Source organism: Onychomys torridus, chromosome 6 (assembly GCF_903995425.1).
Source record: "Onychomys torridus chromosome 6, mOncTor1.1, whole genome shotgun sequence".
NCBI classification, from domain to species: Eukaryota; Metazoa; Chordata; class Mammalia; order Rodentia; family Cricetidae; genus Onychomys; species Onychomys torridus.
Genome location: NC_050448.1, coordinates 74,706,932 through 74,724,848, shown reverse-complemented (window position 1 = coordinate 74,724,848; position 17,917 = coordinate 74,706,932). Strand labels below are relative to the sequence as shown.

The 17,917-nt window shown below is 40.9% G+C and overlaps 1 protein-coding gene across 2 annotated transcripts in view; it reads left to right on the top strand.

Annotated features, from left to right (window-relative positions):
• Wdr3 (WD repeat domain 3) overlaps positions 1–17,330 on the top strand; it is a 28,068-nt gene extending 10,738 nt beyond the window's left edge. For both annotated transcript variants that reach the window (XM_036191055.1, XM_036191054.1), the window contains exons 9-27: positions 102–199; positions 2,479–2,583; positions 3,293–3,523; positions 5,591–5,684; positions 7,276–7,377; positions 8,652–8,737; positions 8,869–9,004; positions 9,918–9,974; positions 10,860–10,960; positions 11,105–11,216; positions 11,351–11,485; positions 11,727–11,777; positions 12,176–12,241; positions 12,698–12,790; positions 13,235–13,282; positions 14,244–14,287; positions 14,504–14,632; positions 15,701–15,794; positions 16,613–17,330. In XM_036191055.1, coding sequence (XP_036046948.1) covers positions 102–199; positions 2,479–2,583; positions 3,293–3,523; positions 5,591–5,684; positions 7,276–7,377; positions 8,652–8,737; positions 8,869–9,004; positions 9,918–9,974; positions 10,860–10,960; positions 11,105–11,216; positions 11,351–11,485; positions 11,727–11,777; positions 12,176–12,241; positions 12,698–12,790; positions 13,235–13,282; positions 14,244–14,287; positions 14,504–14,632; positions 15,701–15,794; positions 16,613–16,768 — 1,938 coding nt within the window. In that variant the 3' untranslated portion in view covers positions 16,769–17,330. The remainder of the gene's footprint in view (positions 1–101; positions 200–2,478; positions 2,584–3,292; positions 3,524–5,590; positions 5,685–7,275; positions 7,378–8,651; positions 8,738–8,868; positions 9,005–9,917; positions 9,975–10,859; positions 10,961–11,104; positions 11,217–11,350; positions 11,486–11,726; positions 11,778–12,175; positions 12,242–12,697; positions 12,791–13,234; positions 13,283–14,243; positions 14,288–14,503; positions 14,633–15,700; positions 15,795–16,612) is intronic.
• The last annotated feature ends 587 nt before the right edge of the window (positions 17,331–17,917 follow it).

Below are 17,917 nucleotides of genomic sequence, written 5' to 3'. Positions count from 1 at the left end.
AGGGAAGACAGATAAATGTTGCTGTTTAGTGCTTACTGGGTATAAGCTAAATTATAAACTGCCTATCTTAGACTCACCTTGCCTGCCTTTTGCCTTTCTAGGGAACTGATTCTGTACTAGAAGTATTTTGTATCCTTTCCAAAGTGGAAGTTCAGAAGAAAATGGATAAGAAGCTGAAAAAAGCCAGAAAGAAAGCGAAGTATGTTTATAAGAAAAAAAATAGCGATTAAAAAAAACATCCTGGGTAGCCATATTATTATAGAGAAACTGACTTTTAAAGAAAACATTTACTTGATTACATATTAGAGCTAAAAACTAGAGAGTTGGTAGGGTACTAGTTCCACAAGCTTTGGATTTCTGATTTATACTTCTTCATTCCTAACACATTTCTGAGTCGCACTAAGACCCACATAGAAATAGACTGCAGAGTTTTAAAGCCAGGCGCACTGGGAATGTATCTGTGTCAATGCCAGGGAGACAGGAGATTCTTCAGCTTACTGGCCAATTGGGAGCAGAACCTAACGCAAACCGGGAGGACCAGCCTCCACAGCTGCACCCCGGGTAGCAAAAAGAATGCCTCAGAGTATTGAGGGCTTAGGAAAAAATTCTTATCTATCTAGGGCTAGACTTTTCTATCTGAGGGGAAAAATAAGGAAACACGCTTGGTTTCTGATGGTAACTTTCTCTTTTACTTCATCTTGAAAAATCTTTCTCTTCTCTCTATCTCCACATAGTTATATTTCTACATACAGCTACATATCTCTCTTTACATACATACATCTCTTTCCTACACAGCCATACATTTCTAAACATAGTTACATCTATTGTCACAGTTACATTCTCCACATAGCCATATACTTCTATCTACAGTTATATCTCTTTTCTATATAGCTCCAAATCTCTTTCTACACACAGCCCTCTGCACATGTCTCTTTCATATAGCTCTGTCCTACATAGCAGCAGCCATCTAACACAGCTCTCTCCTCCACTTCACTACTCATCCTCTCTCCTCAGCTCTCTCTGCATACCCAGCTACATTTCCTTTTGAACACATGTGCACGCGCGCGCACACACACACACACACACACACACATACTTCAACAGCCAAACTCTGGACAGTTATATGTTACATTTTCAGGGGCCGACCTATTCTCATAACACACAGTAATAAGTCACAGTTTCTCTCAGGCTAGGGAGGTCGTATTGACTGGCCAGTGAGTAATGCTTGGCCCTTCATGTAGCTCTAAGTGGTCAGGGTTCCTAGGTAGAAAGTAATAATGAAACCCAGGACCTGAGCAATAAACAGTTATTTGGCTGAACCTTGAGTGGTTAGGAGTACGTGCAGAAAGTCAGTTAACAAAGTTGCTTCAAGTCTGACCTTGATTCAGCAATAAACACCTAAGAACTTGTCCTTGTGTATTTTATCTGCAGGGGCAGCTGGTCTGTTTTGAATTTGTTCTGAGGTCTAGCTAAATGTGTAAAAGGCTGTGTTTGTGATTTTCCTATGTCAATCTGAATAAAAAAAAAAATCCTAGTATTTCTATTCACCAGAATCATATAGCTTAAGGGCTGGAGAGATGGCTTAGCCATTAAAGGCTAGGCTCACAACCAAAAATATAGAATTATATAGCTTAAGCAAAATCATCTTCCTGACCATCTACAGCTATATATGTGCCTAATAGATGGAATATATAGGTGAGATAAACACACAGGCAGTGGGAAAGCACCTAGAGCAGTTTTTAGCGAAGAAATGAAGTGGCACATGAGGAAAATTACAGATAGAAACAAATGGATTCAGAGTCAGTGACCCCCATGGTCTTTGCCAAGTGGGGCTCCCATCAGAATTACTCATCGGGTAGGCCAACTTGTTGTATATTAGTTGTCATCTACTGTATTTCTTGTGGCCTCTGGTAAAGCCAATGCTACTAGCAGATCCCAGCAGAACCGGAGGACTCAAGGTTCTCTAAAAGGTACTGTCTTAAAGTGGAGCGTGGTTGAGGAAGACAGACATCCCACATGGATGTCTGGCCTCCACACAAACATACCTGAGGAAAAAAAAGAAAGAAAAAAAATTTCTTTAATGGGTGATTTATCAAATTTAAAAGTGATTTTTAAAATCATCTGATAAGAAATGTTTTTCGATGTGTTCTAGCTTACATGACAAAGTCTAATTGGCAGGCTAGAGACTTGTTGAGAAAGTTTTAGAGTTAGCTAGAAAAGTCCACCAGGAACATTTCAGTGTAGTGCCTTAGGTGACAAATAATTGTAGGAGATGTTATGGGCCTGTTGCATGCCCAGTCTGTTTACTAAGGGTGATTAGTAGACTAGTCTGCTCAGTTCTTGAGGTGACCCTGGTGGCCAGGCCACTCCCCTAGAATCATCCACTTGTTTGTCCCGGAATATGAGTGTAGACTGGTAAGCGTGAGGATGCTCCTGGAAAATCCATAGGTGATACTTTAGGTGTATTTCCCTTTCTAGATTGAACTCTGCCAGTGGGGAGGAGGACCTTGAAACTAGTGTCTCAATGACACTGCAGGATGAGATCCATCGGGTGGCCAATATCAAGACTTCTTCCAAGATCAAGTAAGGAAGATTTAGTGTCTTAAGTATTATTGAGTAATAAGCTACCAAGTGTCCCTGGCACTGTCATAGTATTTGCCAACATGTGTGTGAATTACATTTGAAGGTGGTGATCATGTCACACTCACAAGCCCACATGCCCATTTTTTTAAAAATATCATTTATTGATTCTTTCAGGCTGCCAATTAAGAAAAATGTTTATTCTTTGTTCAGAAAGTATTTTAAATCTTACACACACTACAACACGACACAGAAACAAAATGTGTCAAAACTAAGAGCTGAGACCAGATTTTACTTATTTAGTTATTTATTTATTGCTTTTTTTTTTAACTTTAAAACCCTATGCTTGAGGTCTCTGAGATGGTTCAAATGTAAGGAAACATCTGCTGCCATGCCTGACAGCCTGTCTGTGGTCCCTGGGACCCATTGGTAGAAGGAGAGAACTGATGATTCCTTCAGGTTGTCCTTTGACCCCCACACTCAAGTTGTGGTCCATGTACATGTGTACATACACACATACACACTCAAATAAAAGTAATAATCTTTTAAGCCTGTGCTCAACTGCTGCTCAATACCCAGAACAATATTATATCTAAAATTCTGTGTACATGGTTAAACTATAGATTGACATCACTAGGCTTTTCTTAGAAAAAATGTTGACTTCGTGAGTCAAGACAGTAGCTGGAATGTTTGTGATGACTTTCTCATGCAGATCCTTTGACCTGATTCACTCACCTCAAGGAGAGTTAAAGGCAGTCTTCCTGCTGCAGAACAACCTGGTGGAATTATATTCTCTCAACGCATCCTTGCCGACCCCTCAGCCTGTCAGGACAAGCAGGATCACCATTGGAGGCCATCGCAGTGATGTGCGCACTTTGTCCTTCAGCTCAGACAATATAGCTGTGCTTTCAGCTGCAGCTGAGTCCATTAAGATATGGAACAGGTCTGTGAAGCGATGTTTTCTGTATCTATCCAGTAGAATTGCCTTTTCTTTGAAATGTTTTTGGTATTCTTGATGATTGGCTCTTATCCTCAAGAACCTAAATACAGTTCAGTCAAAAGAACAATTGATGCATTTTGGTGTTGATCTACAGAGCTTATATCAGATTTTGGTGTGGAGCTACTTGCCACTAAGGACCTGAAACCCACTTAGTAGAAAGTGAGAACTGGCTCTTACAAGTTGTCTTCTGTGTATATATGTGTACACACACACACACACACACACACACACACACACACACACACACATGCCTGTTCCTCTCCATGAATAAAATGAAAATAAAATTTAGGGTTAAAGTAAACCAAGCTTTTCCTTCACTTGGAGCTTTGGCTACATTTGGCTAGAAGAGAGCGTACAGTCATTGCTTCTTTTTATTCAAGTCTAATACCATCCGAAACTTACATTAATTTTCATCATTCTTAACTTTCCTCAGCTGTTTGACCTCCTTCCTTTTCCCTCGGACCTCAGATAATTCAAATACTTTAAAGCTGATGATACTGCTTCCTAGTTTAGTGAAAAACTGGAACCATCTAGAAGAATATTCTGTGTGCACTCATAGAATATTAATTTAGCTAATCTCTGCTAATTTAGCTTTGTCTGTATGTAAACAGGAAGTATGCAAGGCTATGGCAGGTATAAGAGAGCATGCTCTTGTACAGAAAATTTTATATAATTAGACTATACTAAATATAAAAATCACTAACAAGCCAGGTGTGGTGATGGATGCTTTTAATCCCAGCACTCAGGAGGCAAGAGGAAGGTGGATCTCACTAAGATCACCTGAGATCAGCTTGGTCTACAAAGTGAGTTCCAGGACAGCAAGGGCTGTTACACAGAGAAACCTTGTCTCGAAAAACCCAAAAAAAAAAAAAAAAAAAAGCAGTAAGCTATTATCAGTATATAATCACTTGTGCTATATTGTACACAAATTTCATCTCAGATTTACATACATCAGCTTCACCAAAAAAAGTATACACAATGCACTATACTGGCAAAAAAAAATGATTTTGAGAGATTTATTTTTATTTTATGAGTGTCTGTATACCATGAGCATTCCTGGTGCCTATGGAGGTCAGAAGAGGGCATTGGGCATTGGATCCACTGGTACTTGATTACAAACAGTTGCCATGTGGGTAATGGGAGTCAAACCCAGGTTCTCTGGAAGAGCAGCAAGTGCTCTTAACCACTGAGCCATTTTCTACTCCATTATAGTCTTAACAGGACTTCCAAGTATGTGGTTTGTCATTGACCAAAACGTTCCTAAGAGGTGTATGTCTACATTTGCTAAATGAATAAATGTTAATAGCCATATTAAATGAATTTGTGAGCTGGAGTGAGAGCTCAGCAGTTAAAAGCACTGGCTTCTTTTCAAGAGGACCTGGATTCAATTTCCAAAACCCACATGGCAACTGACCACCATTTGTAACTCCAGTTCCAGGGGATCTGACACCCTCTTCTGGCATCTGAGGGCACTACATGTATATGGTACATAGACATGCAGGCTAAATACACATACACATTAAATAAAAATAATCATAAAATTGACTTTCCGATATTGGTAAAGATAAGCCATTTCAACCTGAAACTATACTCTGCTCTCCTAGGTCTTGAAGACTGGGCCTTGTTGAGCCCAGCTGACACTTTGCTTTCCTCTGCTTGTGTATGGTCTCTCCCCAATACCCGCCCCCCCTTTTTTTCTTTTGAGACAGGGATTTTGTGTATAGTCCTGGCTGCCCTGGAACTAGCTATAGACCAGGTTGGCCTCCAACTCACTAGAGCTGGGATTAAAGGCTTGCACCACCACCACCCAGCATAATCTTTTTTTGGCAGCTTTCTTCTCCAAAGAAATCAAATTTGGTCCATAATATTTTCTTCCTTGACCAAGATGAATGTGATCCAAGACTTAGACTTGTCTTCTGTCATGTCAGTTTCTTTGTGTAGCTCAGGGCATTGAAACACTGACTTCTAAGAGTCCTTTCTCATGAATTCCCTGTCCTTTCTTTCCTATAGGTCTACCCTGCAGTGTATCCGTACAATGCCTTGTGAATATGCTCTCTGCTCCTTCTTCGTTCCTGGTGATAGGCAGGTGGTCATAGGAACAAAGGTAAAGCTGGGGCTTTTCTACTCAGCATCTCAAAAGATGCTAGAGAATTTGGATTTTTTAGAGCATGTTGGTAATGAATATATTAGAGGTAGATAATGGTTTATTGACCTTTTCTGGTGTTTTTAAAATTTCATTTTCTTGTTTAAACAAATCAAATCATCTGTCAAATTACAAAGAAGGACATTAAAGTCAATACTGAGCTAACTTCCATTAGCATTTTGATGATTATCCTTACATGTATCTTATAAACGTATGTAATTGTGTTTAATTGATGGTAAGATGTATTAGTTATAAATAATAAAATGTATTATCAGGTTTGACAGAACATGGTAATAGAAAGCCAAGCTGACCAGGTCTTCATTCTTAGACTGTCATCAGTTTGGGACAGCCATGAGCAGATGCGGATTTGGATTCAGATTGTCTTTCAAACCTCTTAGAAAAGGCTGCTTCAGCTATATAGTAATGATGACACTTGCAGAACCCCATCTGAATACTCTGCCACTTAGTAACTTTGCAGCCTTTGAAAAATTGCTTTAGTCCTGTTAGCCTTCCTTTCTTTGGAATGCACAATAAACAGACTGATCACAGCAAAAGCAAGTAGTGAGAATGAAATGGAATAAGGTTTATGGGGCATGTGTTTGTCTTGAGACAGAGATTTTCTTTGTAGCTCAGGCTACCTCAAACTTAGGATTCTCCTCTCTCAGCTTCCAAGTGCTGTGACTGTATTCAGTTGTGGGGTGTTTTGAAAATATTTTTCAAGTATGTGTCATCCTTATCCCTGTAATCCCATGTCAAATATACATACTTTTTATTAAGAAACTAACTTGCCACAGTGGCTGTTTCTTGCCTGGCAAGAAGTATAAAATGTTGGAAAGAGTTTCAGGAGAAATAACATTCCACTTGAAAGGTTTGTCCGTTTTCATCCATCCTTCAACAAGTGTCCATGTGCTGTTTGTTGTTGTCTGAGGGCTGCTGTAAGGCTAACGTGCAGCCCCTGGCCTGGACAGTGCAGGGCAGTTACTGCATAGCTCTTGTGATCCTCATGACATCTCTCAGATGCTAGTGATGCATACTCTGTTCTATAAAAAGCGAATTCCTGGAGATGAATTCTGTAGCAGTCATAGAGTTAGAAAGAGCAGCATCATGGCATATACGGATGTCTAGGCAGGAGTCATGGTAGAGTTCTAGTTCTCACTGTCAGTATGCTGTAGAAGGAAGAAACCAAAACTAGTGGAACAAAATCTGTAGGCTTGGGTGGTCCACTTAAAGTGTGGGAGGAACCTTAAAATAAAGTTTCCATTTGAACTGCTCAGATTCGTCCATAGCCGTGGTGTTTCTCTTTTGAAGTTGTGGAGCCAGTAAAAGCAGCAGTCAAGACTACAAGGTTGTACTTTCCATAGCTGTGTAGGAAGCATTCCAGCAGTGTTAGCTGCGTGTTCCAGTGGGTAGCAGTCTGTCCTCAGATGAAGAATACACAGTTTTTAGACAGGATCCATTTTCTGAGCAGTTATCCCACATTGTTGTTGTTGCTTTTCTAAATGAATCATGAAGTTTGTAGATGTGTTCTTTACAGCCCTGTTCACTTTCCTAGATGGGAAATCTGCAGCTTTTTGACCTGGCCTCAGGCAATCTCTTGGAGACGATAGCTGCCCATGATGGAGCTTTATGGTCCATGTCCCTTTCTCCAGATCAGGTAACTGCAATGGGCTCTAAAGCTCTGGGCTTCGGCACTCCAGCTGCACTGTCTGTTTCTGCCAAATTTAATTGCCTAAGAAAGGTTCCTTCCAGTTTGCATTAAAGAAAGCTCCCCTGCGTTTCACAAAGATGTCCTCTCACACACACTGTAATGTGAGGAGCTTCCATTGCAGAACTGAGTCTAATTCAGCTGTTGATTCTCAGTAGCATGGCTCATTTTTCATCGGTGGTTTGTGGTACTTTACAGAGGGAAGTGTTTTCGTACCGCAGTGCATAGGGTGAAGTACACTTTCCCATCCCCTCTTTAGTCCAGTGATGACTAGAAAAGTCCTTTAGGAAGAAGTGCTTGCATTCCTCGTGCTTTGTCACCTGGAGAACTACTCATTGATCCTGATAGAGCCGCTGCTCTGACATTTTGAGTTGGGTGTTTATGTTTTTGTCTTATCATACTTTGGCATTTATCTAAGTATTCTCAATGATAGTGCACCTTTATCCACTGAAAGTATGGATTTTTGGAAAAAGGTAAATAGAGTGTAGAGTAGCCACTGTCACTTAGTATAATAGACATGTGGCTATGTGTGCTATGAGATGGCTCAGGATAGACTGCGGTTGGTTTTTCTTGATTTGGAAACCCATGGCGAAGGTGCTTGAAGCAGGGAGGTTGCAGGAATAGTTCATATCTTTCTGAGGTGAACCCTGTAAATGGACTGGTTTTCAGTCTGTGTCTGTTAAACTAATATTACTGCTTTGTAGCAAATTCCTTTGACTTCTCTCTTAGGTAAAGTTGAAAAAATAATAATAAAGGAAACTCCAAAGTATTCCTTAAAGGCTCCTCTTATTCATGATAACAAGAAGTTACTTTGAACTTCAGAAATTACCTGGTCTGTCAGTGTTAGTCTGTGCTGGAATTCTCAAATGAGGTCTGGCAGTGGCCCTGGTGGAGGCGGGGGGATGAGAGGGTGGAGGGGTGAATGAGTTTCATTTTTTCTTAATTCTTTTTTTTGGTTTTTCGAGACAGGGTTTCTCTGTGTAGCTTTGCGCCTTTCCTGGATCTCGCTCTGTAGACCAGGCTGGCCTCGAACTCACAGAGATCCGCCTGCCTCTGTCTCCTGAGTGCTGGGATTAAAGGCGTGTGCCACCATCGCCCGGCTTTGTCTTAATTCTTATCATCTGCCGTTAAGTAAAAAGAGTTTTAAACTATTCTGATATGTGTACTTAGCAAATCTTTTGCACTAAAATAGTCTTTTAATTGAAGTGTCATTTACTTTTCAGCGTGGCTTTGTGACAGGTGGTGCTGATAAAGCTGTCAAGTTCTGGGACTTTGAGTTGGTGACAGATAAAAATAGTACCCAGAAGAGGTGAGTGGACATTTGTATGTGGGCTTCCGAATGAAGTGGAGAACTGTTGATTTGCATGTCTCTGTCAAGTTTGGAACTGTGTGTCTGGGGAGTTCTCATCTATTATTTCTTTCTTGATGCTGTCTGGGTAGACTTTCTGTGAAGCAGACTCGAACCTTGCAACTAGATGAGGATGTCTTGTGTGTCAGTTACTCTCCCAATCAAAAGCTGTTGGCTGTGTCTTTGCTGGACTGCACTGTGAAGATTTTCTATGTTGATACTTTAAAGGTACAATGGTTTGGGTTGGGAATAGTCTTTCTGTGTGACCTTAAGAATTTGGGGTGATTCAATGTGATAGCTTTTGTTTTAATCATTTTTTTTTTTTAAATTTTATTATTATCTCTTAGAAGCCTGTTCTTTTCTAGTGAGAGTGGATCTGGATTGGAGGGGAAGCTAATCAGGATATATTGTGTGAGAACAGAGTCTATTTTCAGTATAAGGGGAAAAATTAGATATCAGCAATAATGTATTTCTAAAAATGTGTCTATTAGAACACACTAAGTGTACTAGAGAAACTAATAGTGTCACAGAAGTCATCAGTTTTATTTAAAACAAGCACTAGTTCATGTGTTCAGAAGATATGTAGACAGAAAGCCCTATCCTGTCATAGCTAATAGCTTTAAAAGTACTGCTAGGGAAAAACCAAAAAAAAAAAAAAAAGAAGCCGGGCAGTGGTGGCGCACGTCTGTAATCCCAGCACTCGGGAGGCAGAGGCAGGTGGATCTCTGTGAGTTTGAGGCCAGCCTGGTCTACTGAGCTAGTCCAGGACAGGCTCCAAAACTACACAGAGAAACCCTGTCTTGAAAAACCAAAAAAAAAAAAAAAAAAAAAGTACTGCTAGGTACAGAGGCTAGTGGGCCCTATACCCAAGTCTCAGGACTGCACTGGGCCTCAGGATAATTTGTGAAAAATCTGTCTCAGAGGCATATTCTGAGGTGTAGGTTTTGGGGAGCCTGACTTCCTTCACTGGGCTTTTAATGTTCTTGGCAAGCATGTGTAGGGTCTGCATAGTGGACACAGGCACTCTTAGCATGCAGTCCAGAAATGTGTTTAGTATTATAAACTTATATTTGGCTCCATTTGTAGCAATTTGTATTTTATAGACAAACATGAATAATTTCTATTCTTTCTTTATGTTCAGTTTTTTCTGTCATTGTATGGACACAAACTGCCCGTTATATGCATGGACATCTCCCATGTAAGTAAAGTTTGTGGGTCGTCTACTTCAAACCAGACACTTTTCTCAATGTGCAGTGTGCTACTTGATTGTACAGCATTTGTATCATTCTGTTGAGTTTATTAAATATACTTTCCTCCAAAAAGTCACAGGTCTGGATTATTGTCATAGCATAAACACGCTAATGTTTCATAAATACCATGTAAGTCCTTCAAGCTGCCTGTTGTGGCTCTGGCAGATTGATACTTTAAGTTCCATAATTGGGAGAACATCCTAAAATTTACATGGCTTTACAGAGGCACCCCTTTGCTATAGGATAACACTGGTGAGGATTTGAATATTGTAGTATTCTGCTTTGTATGAATACTCTGTCTTTGGAATGATATTTTTCCCTGATGATTATAAGTGAGAATAAGTATTTGAAAAGTATCTACTTTGCACCAAAAGGGAACTAATGGAGCCCATGGCTGTGAGATCCATGTGTTAACACAGCTATTTGAACCTAGGCATGAGAGAATAGTGATGGGGGTGTGGGATACAAGGCTAGGTCAAAAACCTAGTAGGTTCTTTTCTAGCCTCATTTTCTCTTTACTCTTCCTACTCTCTGCACAAAAATCATTCCAGAGATTTGAGCCACCCCTTTTTCTTACTTAACTGAATAGATCACCTGACATTAAGCACAGCACTATGCTATGGCATTCTCCTATGAAAGAGTAAGAGTTCATAATCCATGCTTTTGCTTTCCAAGCTTTAAGAAGCTCTAGAGGCCCAAGCACAGGTATTTTGGATAAAGAAGAAAATTTTTTGTCCTATTTTAATATTGTTAAACAAATGAGTTTATTCTGGTTAGCTTTTAATTGTCTAGTTTAATCAAACATTAAATGATATTTTGTTTCTGTGCCATAGGATGGAGCACTAATAGCAACTGGCTCTGCTGATAGAAATGTGAAAATCTGGGGCCTGGACTTTGGGGACTGCCACAGGTCTCTCTTTGCACACGATGACAGGTGGGTGTCATCTTCTGAAAGGATCTATTTGATGTTCTCAGGTCGCAATAAATTGAAAGTTCTAGAATATAGGCATTCCCACCTAGTTAAGAGTGCCCTAGCTTACTGACCTGGAGTTCCTGACGCCTACTTTTGCACTGTTAGTGTGATGTACCTCCGGTTTGTACCCAAGTCTCACCTCTTCTTCACCGCTGGGAAGGACCGCAAGATCAAGCAGTGGGATGCAGACAAGTTTGAGCACATCCAAACGCTGGAGGTAACTCTTGCCTGTTGTGCCTGAGCAGTGCTTTGAAAACTTCCTGTAAGAATATTTACCTTGCACAAGCAGGTAGTAAAGGATGAGTAAGTAAGTTATGCTTCCTTGGGTTGGTTTGGTTTTTCATTGTCCAGGGGCACCACCAGGAAATATGGTGTTTGGCTGTCAGCCCCAGTGGAGACTACGTTGTATCAGCATCTCATGACAAATCGCTGAGACTCTGGGAGAGAACGAGAGAGCCTCTTATTCTTGAGGAAGAAAGGGAAATGGTAAGACCTTTAAGTTTGTTTTCACATCTGGTGACGATAGCGTACAGACTGCCCCTGCTGAAGTTTCCTTCACACTCACACAAGAGGTGTTTCCAAGACCAGTGCCACCCATTCCACAAACCCGGTTAACACAGGTGCCGTTGGTGTCGTGATGCTTTGAAAGAAGCCCTTTCCACTGCTGCGTTTGCTCTGGAGAGTCTCTGTTTTCCCTTCCTTGTAACTTGTGTATATCTCTTGGCAGCAAAGGGAAGCCGAGTATGAGGAGAGTGTGGCCAAAGAAGACCAGCCAGCAGTAAGTGAATCTTTTGGGATGCTGGAATTCCATAATTTCAAGAACTTGTAATGGATGAGAATTGAGACTAGATACCAGAGGCACTGCCAGCCAATGTGAGAATCTGTGTGATGTTTTATTCAGTTACAAAGTTAGTTCTGTGAACATCTTGTATGAGGATTCTAATCATGACTTTCTTTTTTGAATGAAATTTTATAAGGAATTATAATATTTATTGAGCAGAACAAAATTTAAAAAAGATTGAGAAATTGGATACTTTATAAACATTTGCAGGATAATGCTTATGATGATACAAATAAAACATTTAATATTGTGCCTGTCCTCAATGGGAGATAGTAACTGGTAATTTTATAAAATATTACCCATCTTGTTCATTCAGGATCTCTTATTTCTGGTAGGTTCCAGGGGAGACTCAAGGTGACAGTTACTTCACTGGGAAGAAAACGATTGAGACAGTCAAAGCAGTAAGTTGGCAGAGTGCTGTATCATCTCGTAATAGGATTCTGACTTTTTAGTAAAAGATTCACCCTATGTCAGCCGCATAGCCCTGCCTGTGTGGCACAGAAGTTGATGAACTCCAGGAGCTGATCATCACCTTGTCTGATGCCCTTGGTCTTGCATCTGACCAGTGTGTGGCTCTTTGTGAGGGAAGCTCATCTCCTCCTGAAAGTGCATCTTTGGTGTTCCCAGGAGCTGCTCTGTCTCCCGATGTGCTCTCATCTGAGTCCCTGCTCTTTTGTCTCTTTCTTACAAAGTGAAAATAAGAAAATACTGACAACTGTAAATGCTGCATTGTACTCTAACTGGCATGTCTTTATTAAGCTGATTCAGGGTATCATTAGCCACGCCTTCCTGTTTCTGTGTCTTGAGTTCATGGGTGTGCACTGGGATGATCTCTTCCTTTGCTGTCATCTGTATAGGCTGAGAGGATCATGGAGGCCATCGAGCTGTACCGAGAAGAAACTGCAAAAATGAAAGAACACAGAGCCATTTGTAGAGCAGCGGGGAAAGAGGTGAGCTGTCCATCAAGTTATGCACTGGGGAGTCTTTACAAAAAGAATTCTGAAAGAGGTCATTTCAAACTTAACCTCGATAAGGATATGTGGTAAAAGCAGTAAATGTTATGTAATTCAAGTATTAAAAGTAAAGGAACTGTGGGAGCGAAGAGGCTTCTATATAAAAGAAAAAAAGGATAGGAAATAAGCGGTCAAAGTGATTAGTATAAAAGCGTGTTCCTACATGAGTTAGCAAAACAGGATATCAGCTTCAGATTTTTAGATAAAATATACTGCCTAAACTCATTCATCCATTCATTCAGAACTGCAAGGTGTGATTTTTTTTTCCCCCTTTCTGGTTTTAAGATCTTTTACAAAGTTATAAATACCACCAATGTCCCATCTGCAACAAGCTTCATCAAAACCTATTTTTAATGATTTGACTTAATAACTTCTTCATAGGTTCCTCTTCCTGTCAACCCCATCCTGATGGCTCATGGCAATATTTCTGTGAGTAGGATGTCTGTTTCTCCTTTGGTGGTTCAAGGGTTAACTTCAGAAACTAGAAAGGGGATAAGAAGGCATGGTAATTTTAGGGTAGATGCCCTACGAAGTCCTTTGTCTCCAAGTCTTTCCTGAATCTTGGTGTCCTCTAGAAGAGCTTGCATCCTGCGGGGCAGCTACCCATGAACCCCACAGCTCCCCAGAGTTTTCTTGAGTGCGAGCAGCAGGAAATATTAGATAGAAGGATTTATAGTGCGGAGATAAACAGATAGAAAATACAGGATAGGCTCGAGAGGGCCTGGAACCTTTTCCAATGGGCCCAACTGTCTCTGCCCCAGGGTATTTATAGAACCCCCAAGGAGTGGAGCAAAAGACCTCCCCACCAGCACAACCAAGTGCAGACCATCATTTGCACTGAGGCCCATGGTCCAATCATCTATGCCAACCTGCTGGGTAAAGCCATGAGGAACCTGAAAACTGGCTCCCACAGCATCTCAAGGGACTACCAGTAAAGCTCCCAAGGAAATGTCTGGGTTAGACCAGCCTGGCTCTTCCATCTTGAGTGCTTCCTTATGTTCAGAATCCACAGCCCACTGAAGAGTTGTTCATTTAAATGAACACAGATATATATCTTCAGAGGAACAATTGACAAAACCCATCAGGAAGAAGGGAGGAGATGTATCAGAAGAGTATGTTTATCTAGGAGTTGCTAATTATTTGCTCTTTTACTTGGATGCCTCATTCATTACAATAATCTCAGAATATCTTCATTGTTTAGATATGAAACAGGCCCAACTTACAAGGAAGCATAGTCAATAAAGAAACAGCTTAATTATTACCCCAAATCTGGCTAACTCCAAATGCATACAGCCCTGCCATAGTAGGCCACTTTTCTCAAGTGGGATGGACTGAGAGAAAGTACACACGAGCTTCACTGTTCACTAATGCTGCTGTCCTTCCTTCGTAGCCTTCAGCGTATGTGTTAGAGACCTTTAAAGGGGTCAAGTCTAGGTAAGTCCTCGTGCTGTTCCAACTGACCAGGACACTTAGGGAGTGTCTAAGTGGGAAGTACAAGGTGGAACTGATACTCACTTGCCTTTTAATTTTGTCAAAAAAATTTTTAGTGGAGAACAACCTGTTGGTTGTATAAAAGCAGGAAGAAAAATAAAGGGGAAGATAGAGTCATTGATGGTGTTATGGAATGTGATGTTTTATTTTCCTCCTCAGTGAACTAGAAGAGGCTCTGCTTGTGCTTCCATTCTCTTACGTTCCAGACATTCTTAAACTACTCAATGAATTCATTCAGATGGGCTCCGATATCGAACTTCTGTGCCGGTGCCTCTTTTTCCTCCTCAGGTAACATGTTTTTAAAAGTGCTGTCTGTTCTGCCAGACTGCTCCAGCCGTGGGCTAGCCGAAGCCGGCATTGTTCGGGGACTGAAAAATTCTGTGTTCCAGCCAGGCAGTGGTGGCACACGCCTTTCATCCCAGCACTCGGGAGGCAGAGCCAGGCGGATCTCTGTGAGTTCAAGGCCAGCCTGGGCTACAGAGCGAGATCCAGGACAGGCACAAAGCTACAGAGAGAAACCCTGTCTCGAAAAACCAAAATTCTGTGTTTCACTATAAGAGACTGTTACAAAATAGCGCTTACCTTTGGGTGGTCATTCTTGCCTTTAAAACAAGGGTCCTGGTGACCTACTTTTTAAAGCACATGTTTTGTTGAGACTGTAAGCTGAGGATGCAGTCTTAAGCATTTGATGAATTGACCTGATTTTGCTTGTTTTGAGACAAGATCTCACTATATTTCCCTGCTTGCCATGTAACATGTAACAAGGCTGGCCTGAGACTTGCCTGCCTCTGTATTCTGGAGACTTGGATTATAGGTATGTGCCACCATAGCTAGCATTATTCGAGCTTTTTGAGACAAGATTTCATTCTAGCCCATGCTGACCTTGGACTCACTCTATGGCCTGGGCTGGCCAAATTAATGGCAGTCATGCCTAAGTGCCTGGATTACAGTTATGCTCCACCCTGCTCAGCTTTTTCCATGGGTGCTGAGGATAGAAATCAGGTCCTTGTGCTTGTATGGCAAGCTCCGTACTCACTGAGCTCTTTCCCCAATCCCCATGTTAGTTAATGGCTTTCAGTAGATTCCATCCTATCTCTTGACATTACCATTGTCATGATCTCTCTGGTCATGTGGTAGATTTCTGCGAAAAGGTGACTGTGTCATCAGGTTTAGTGTAGTATTTTTCAAATCATCAAACTGAATGGTGGGAAACTTAGGTGATTTTTGTTCTTGTTTTTGTTGATGAAGTGGATCTATATCTTGTCCTCTGTTTACTCTTTCTGGGGGAGGGGGGTGAAGGGGGAGAGGACTGATAGGGCTAGATCCTCTCCTTGCAGCATGACTTTTTTCTTTTAGGATTCACTTTGGCCAGATCACCAGCAACCAGATGCTTGTGCCTGTGATAGAGAAACTAAAGGAAACAACTATTTCAAAAGTCAGGCAAGTCCAGGTAAGTGTTCCAGACATGTGTCCTAAAGATACTATATGTTGGGCCCTGTCTGTCACAATACCAAACAGACATAAACCTGTTCTTAGGATAAACTTTCTGTTGGCATTATTACAAATAGAATTTTTTTTTCCCCCGGTAAGCCACCCTATTGAATGTTCTCCTTTATAAGAGTTGCTGTTGTCATGGTGTCTCTTCACAGCAATAGAACACTATTTAAGATGAGAGGCAAGGTCAGTGATCGGGGAACAAATAGGAGATAGGAAGATATTTGTTGATTCTGGAGAGGGAAATCTGGGGAGGAGACTGAGCTCTGTGTTAGTGGGGTCAACCCCTCTCATGCCAGTCATGTGTCTGCTCCTGGACTGGTCTCTGTGCCAGGGTTCTTGCAATTCCCTCTTTTAAAATGACTAGACAGGAAGACAGTATTGGAAAATTTGTCAATGAAAGTGGCATCAGCAAGGGTCCTGAGTGCCCAGACAAGGTAAGATGTACAGGGAGATGCTATGATTTTCACAGTGGAAGATGTATATGTGAAGAGAGGAGTCATGTGTGTTTGGGCCTTGTGAAGAGTCAGATTTGGTTCCTTGAGCTTTTGTGAGATGTGGAACTTGCTAAGAAGGAATAGTATCACCCCAAGTCAATATTATTCTACCACAGTCTGGAAAAAAAATGGCATCAGCTTCTTACAAACAGAATTTTTAAAATACCACCAACAAAAGTCCTTAGCAAGGGAAAGAAATATGACAACACATACTCAGAGGCTGCTGCACTGACTGAACAGCAAAGAATTGCATTTACTTTTTTGTGTTCCTCTCTAGGATGTCATTGGCTTCAATATGGCAGGTCTCGATTATCTCAAGAGGGAGTGTGAAGCAAAGAGTGAAGTTATGTTCTTTGCTGAAGCTACTAGTCACTTGGAAGAGAAGAAGAGGAAACGAAGAAACAGGAAGAAGATGATTTTAACACTGACTTAGAACTTTTTAACACCGACTTAGAACTGAAAGCCTGTGTCTTTTCCTGCTTCCCCTTAAAATTTAAGGAGCATGTAAACTAAGCTATAGTGGAGTTGGCATCTTAAAAGTACCAAAAAAGATCATGTTGTAGCTCTTGGGGTACAACTGTCATCTTTGGCTGAGGAAATCCAACATGGCTGTGTGTTCTGACTCCCATCTTTCGGACTGGACAGATTTAGTTTAAAAAAATCTGTCCTTCGGAATTGAGCCTTTAAATTGTAGCAAGGAACAAAGGCATATTTTTTTTTAAGTGTTTGGTTCCTTTGAATTGAACTAGACATTTCAGAAATGTCTATTTATGGTAGATTATTTGTATTAGAGCTTTTCCATTTAAGATAATCATGTATATCAGTGTCTTCTAAATGAAGTTCCATGGACTTTGGGGCTGAAAGGGATGATAGAATATCTAGAGCAGCCTCCTTAAGCCAGTGTAGCTTGTTGAGTCTGCGTATAAGAAGTTCATAATGCTGTTTGTACTTTGGGGAGTAAAATAGCTTTTTCATTAAAACCATTTCTTATGTCTTGCTGGCAGTCTGAATAAGAGTGGGAGGGATCTGGTGTAAATATGTGTGTGTGTGTGTGTGTGTGTGTGTGTGTGTGTGTGTGTGTGTGTTTGTCTACCTGGTAGGAATTTGGGAAGGCAGGGATATCTAGAAAAATAGATTGACTCAGATACCTCTGGATCTGGGCTTTTCTTTGTGGGGAATTTATATCTTAAAATAAGGACGAGAGGGAAGTCCATTGTCTTCCAAAATTCCTATCTAATAGAACCTATAAATGTGACCTTATTTGTAAAATGATCTGTGAATACGAAGTCATTCAGGACAAGGGTAGCCTCTAATTAATCCTTACAAGGGGAGACACAGAGAAATTGACAAGTACTGTACTGTGTGAAAAAGGCAAATAATGGAGTAATGCTAATACTTGCTTCTAGATACTTAGAAAAAAGTGTCCCCCAGAGCCTTCAGAAGGAACCAGCCCTCCTACTGTTGGTGCCTGGAGTTTAAAGCTTGGGACAGCAGGCTATGAGAGAATGACTGTAGTGATTTATTGTGCTTCATTATGGAGCCCCAGGAAGTAGACAGAAGTTGTCATTACCATTGTGTCTCA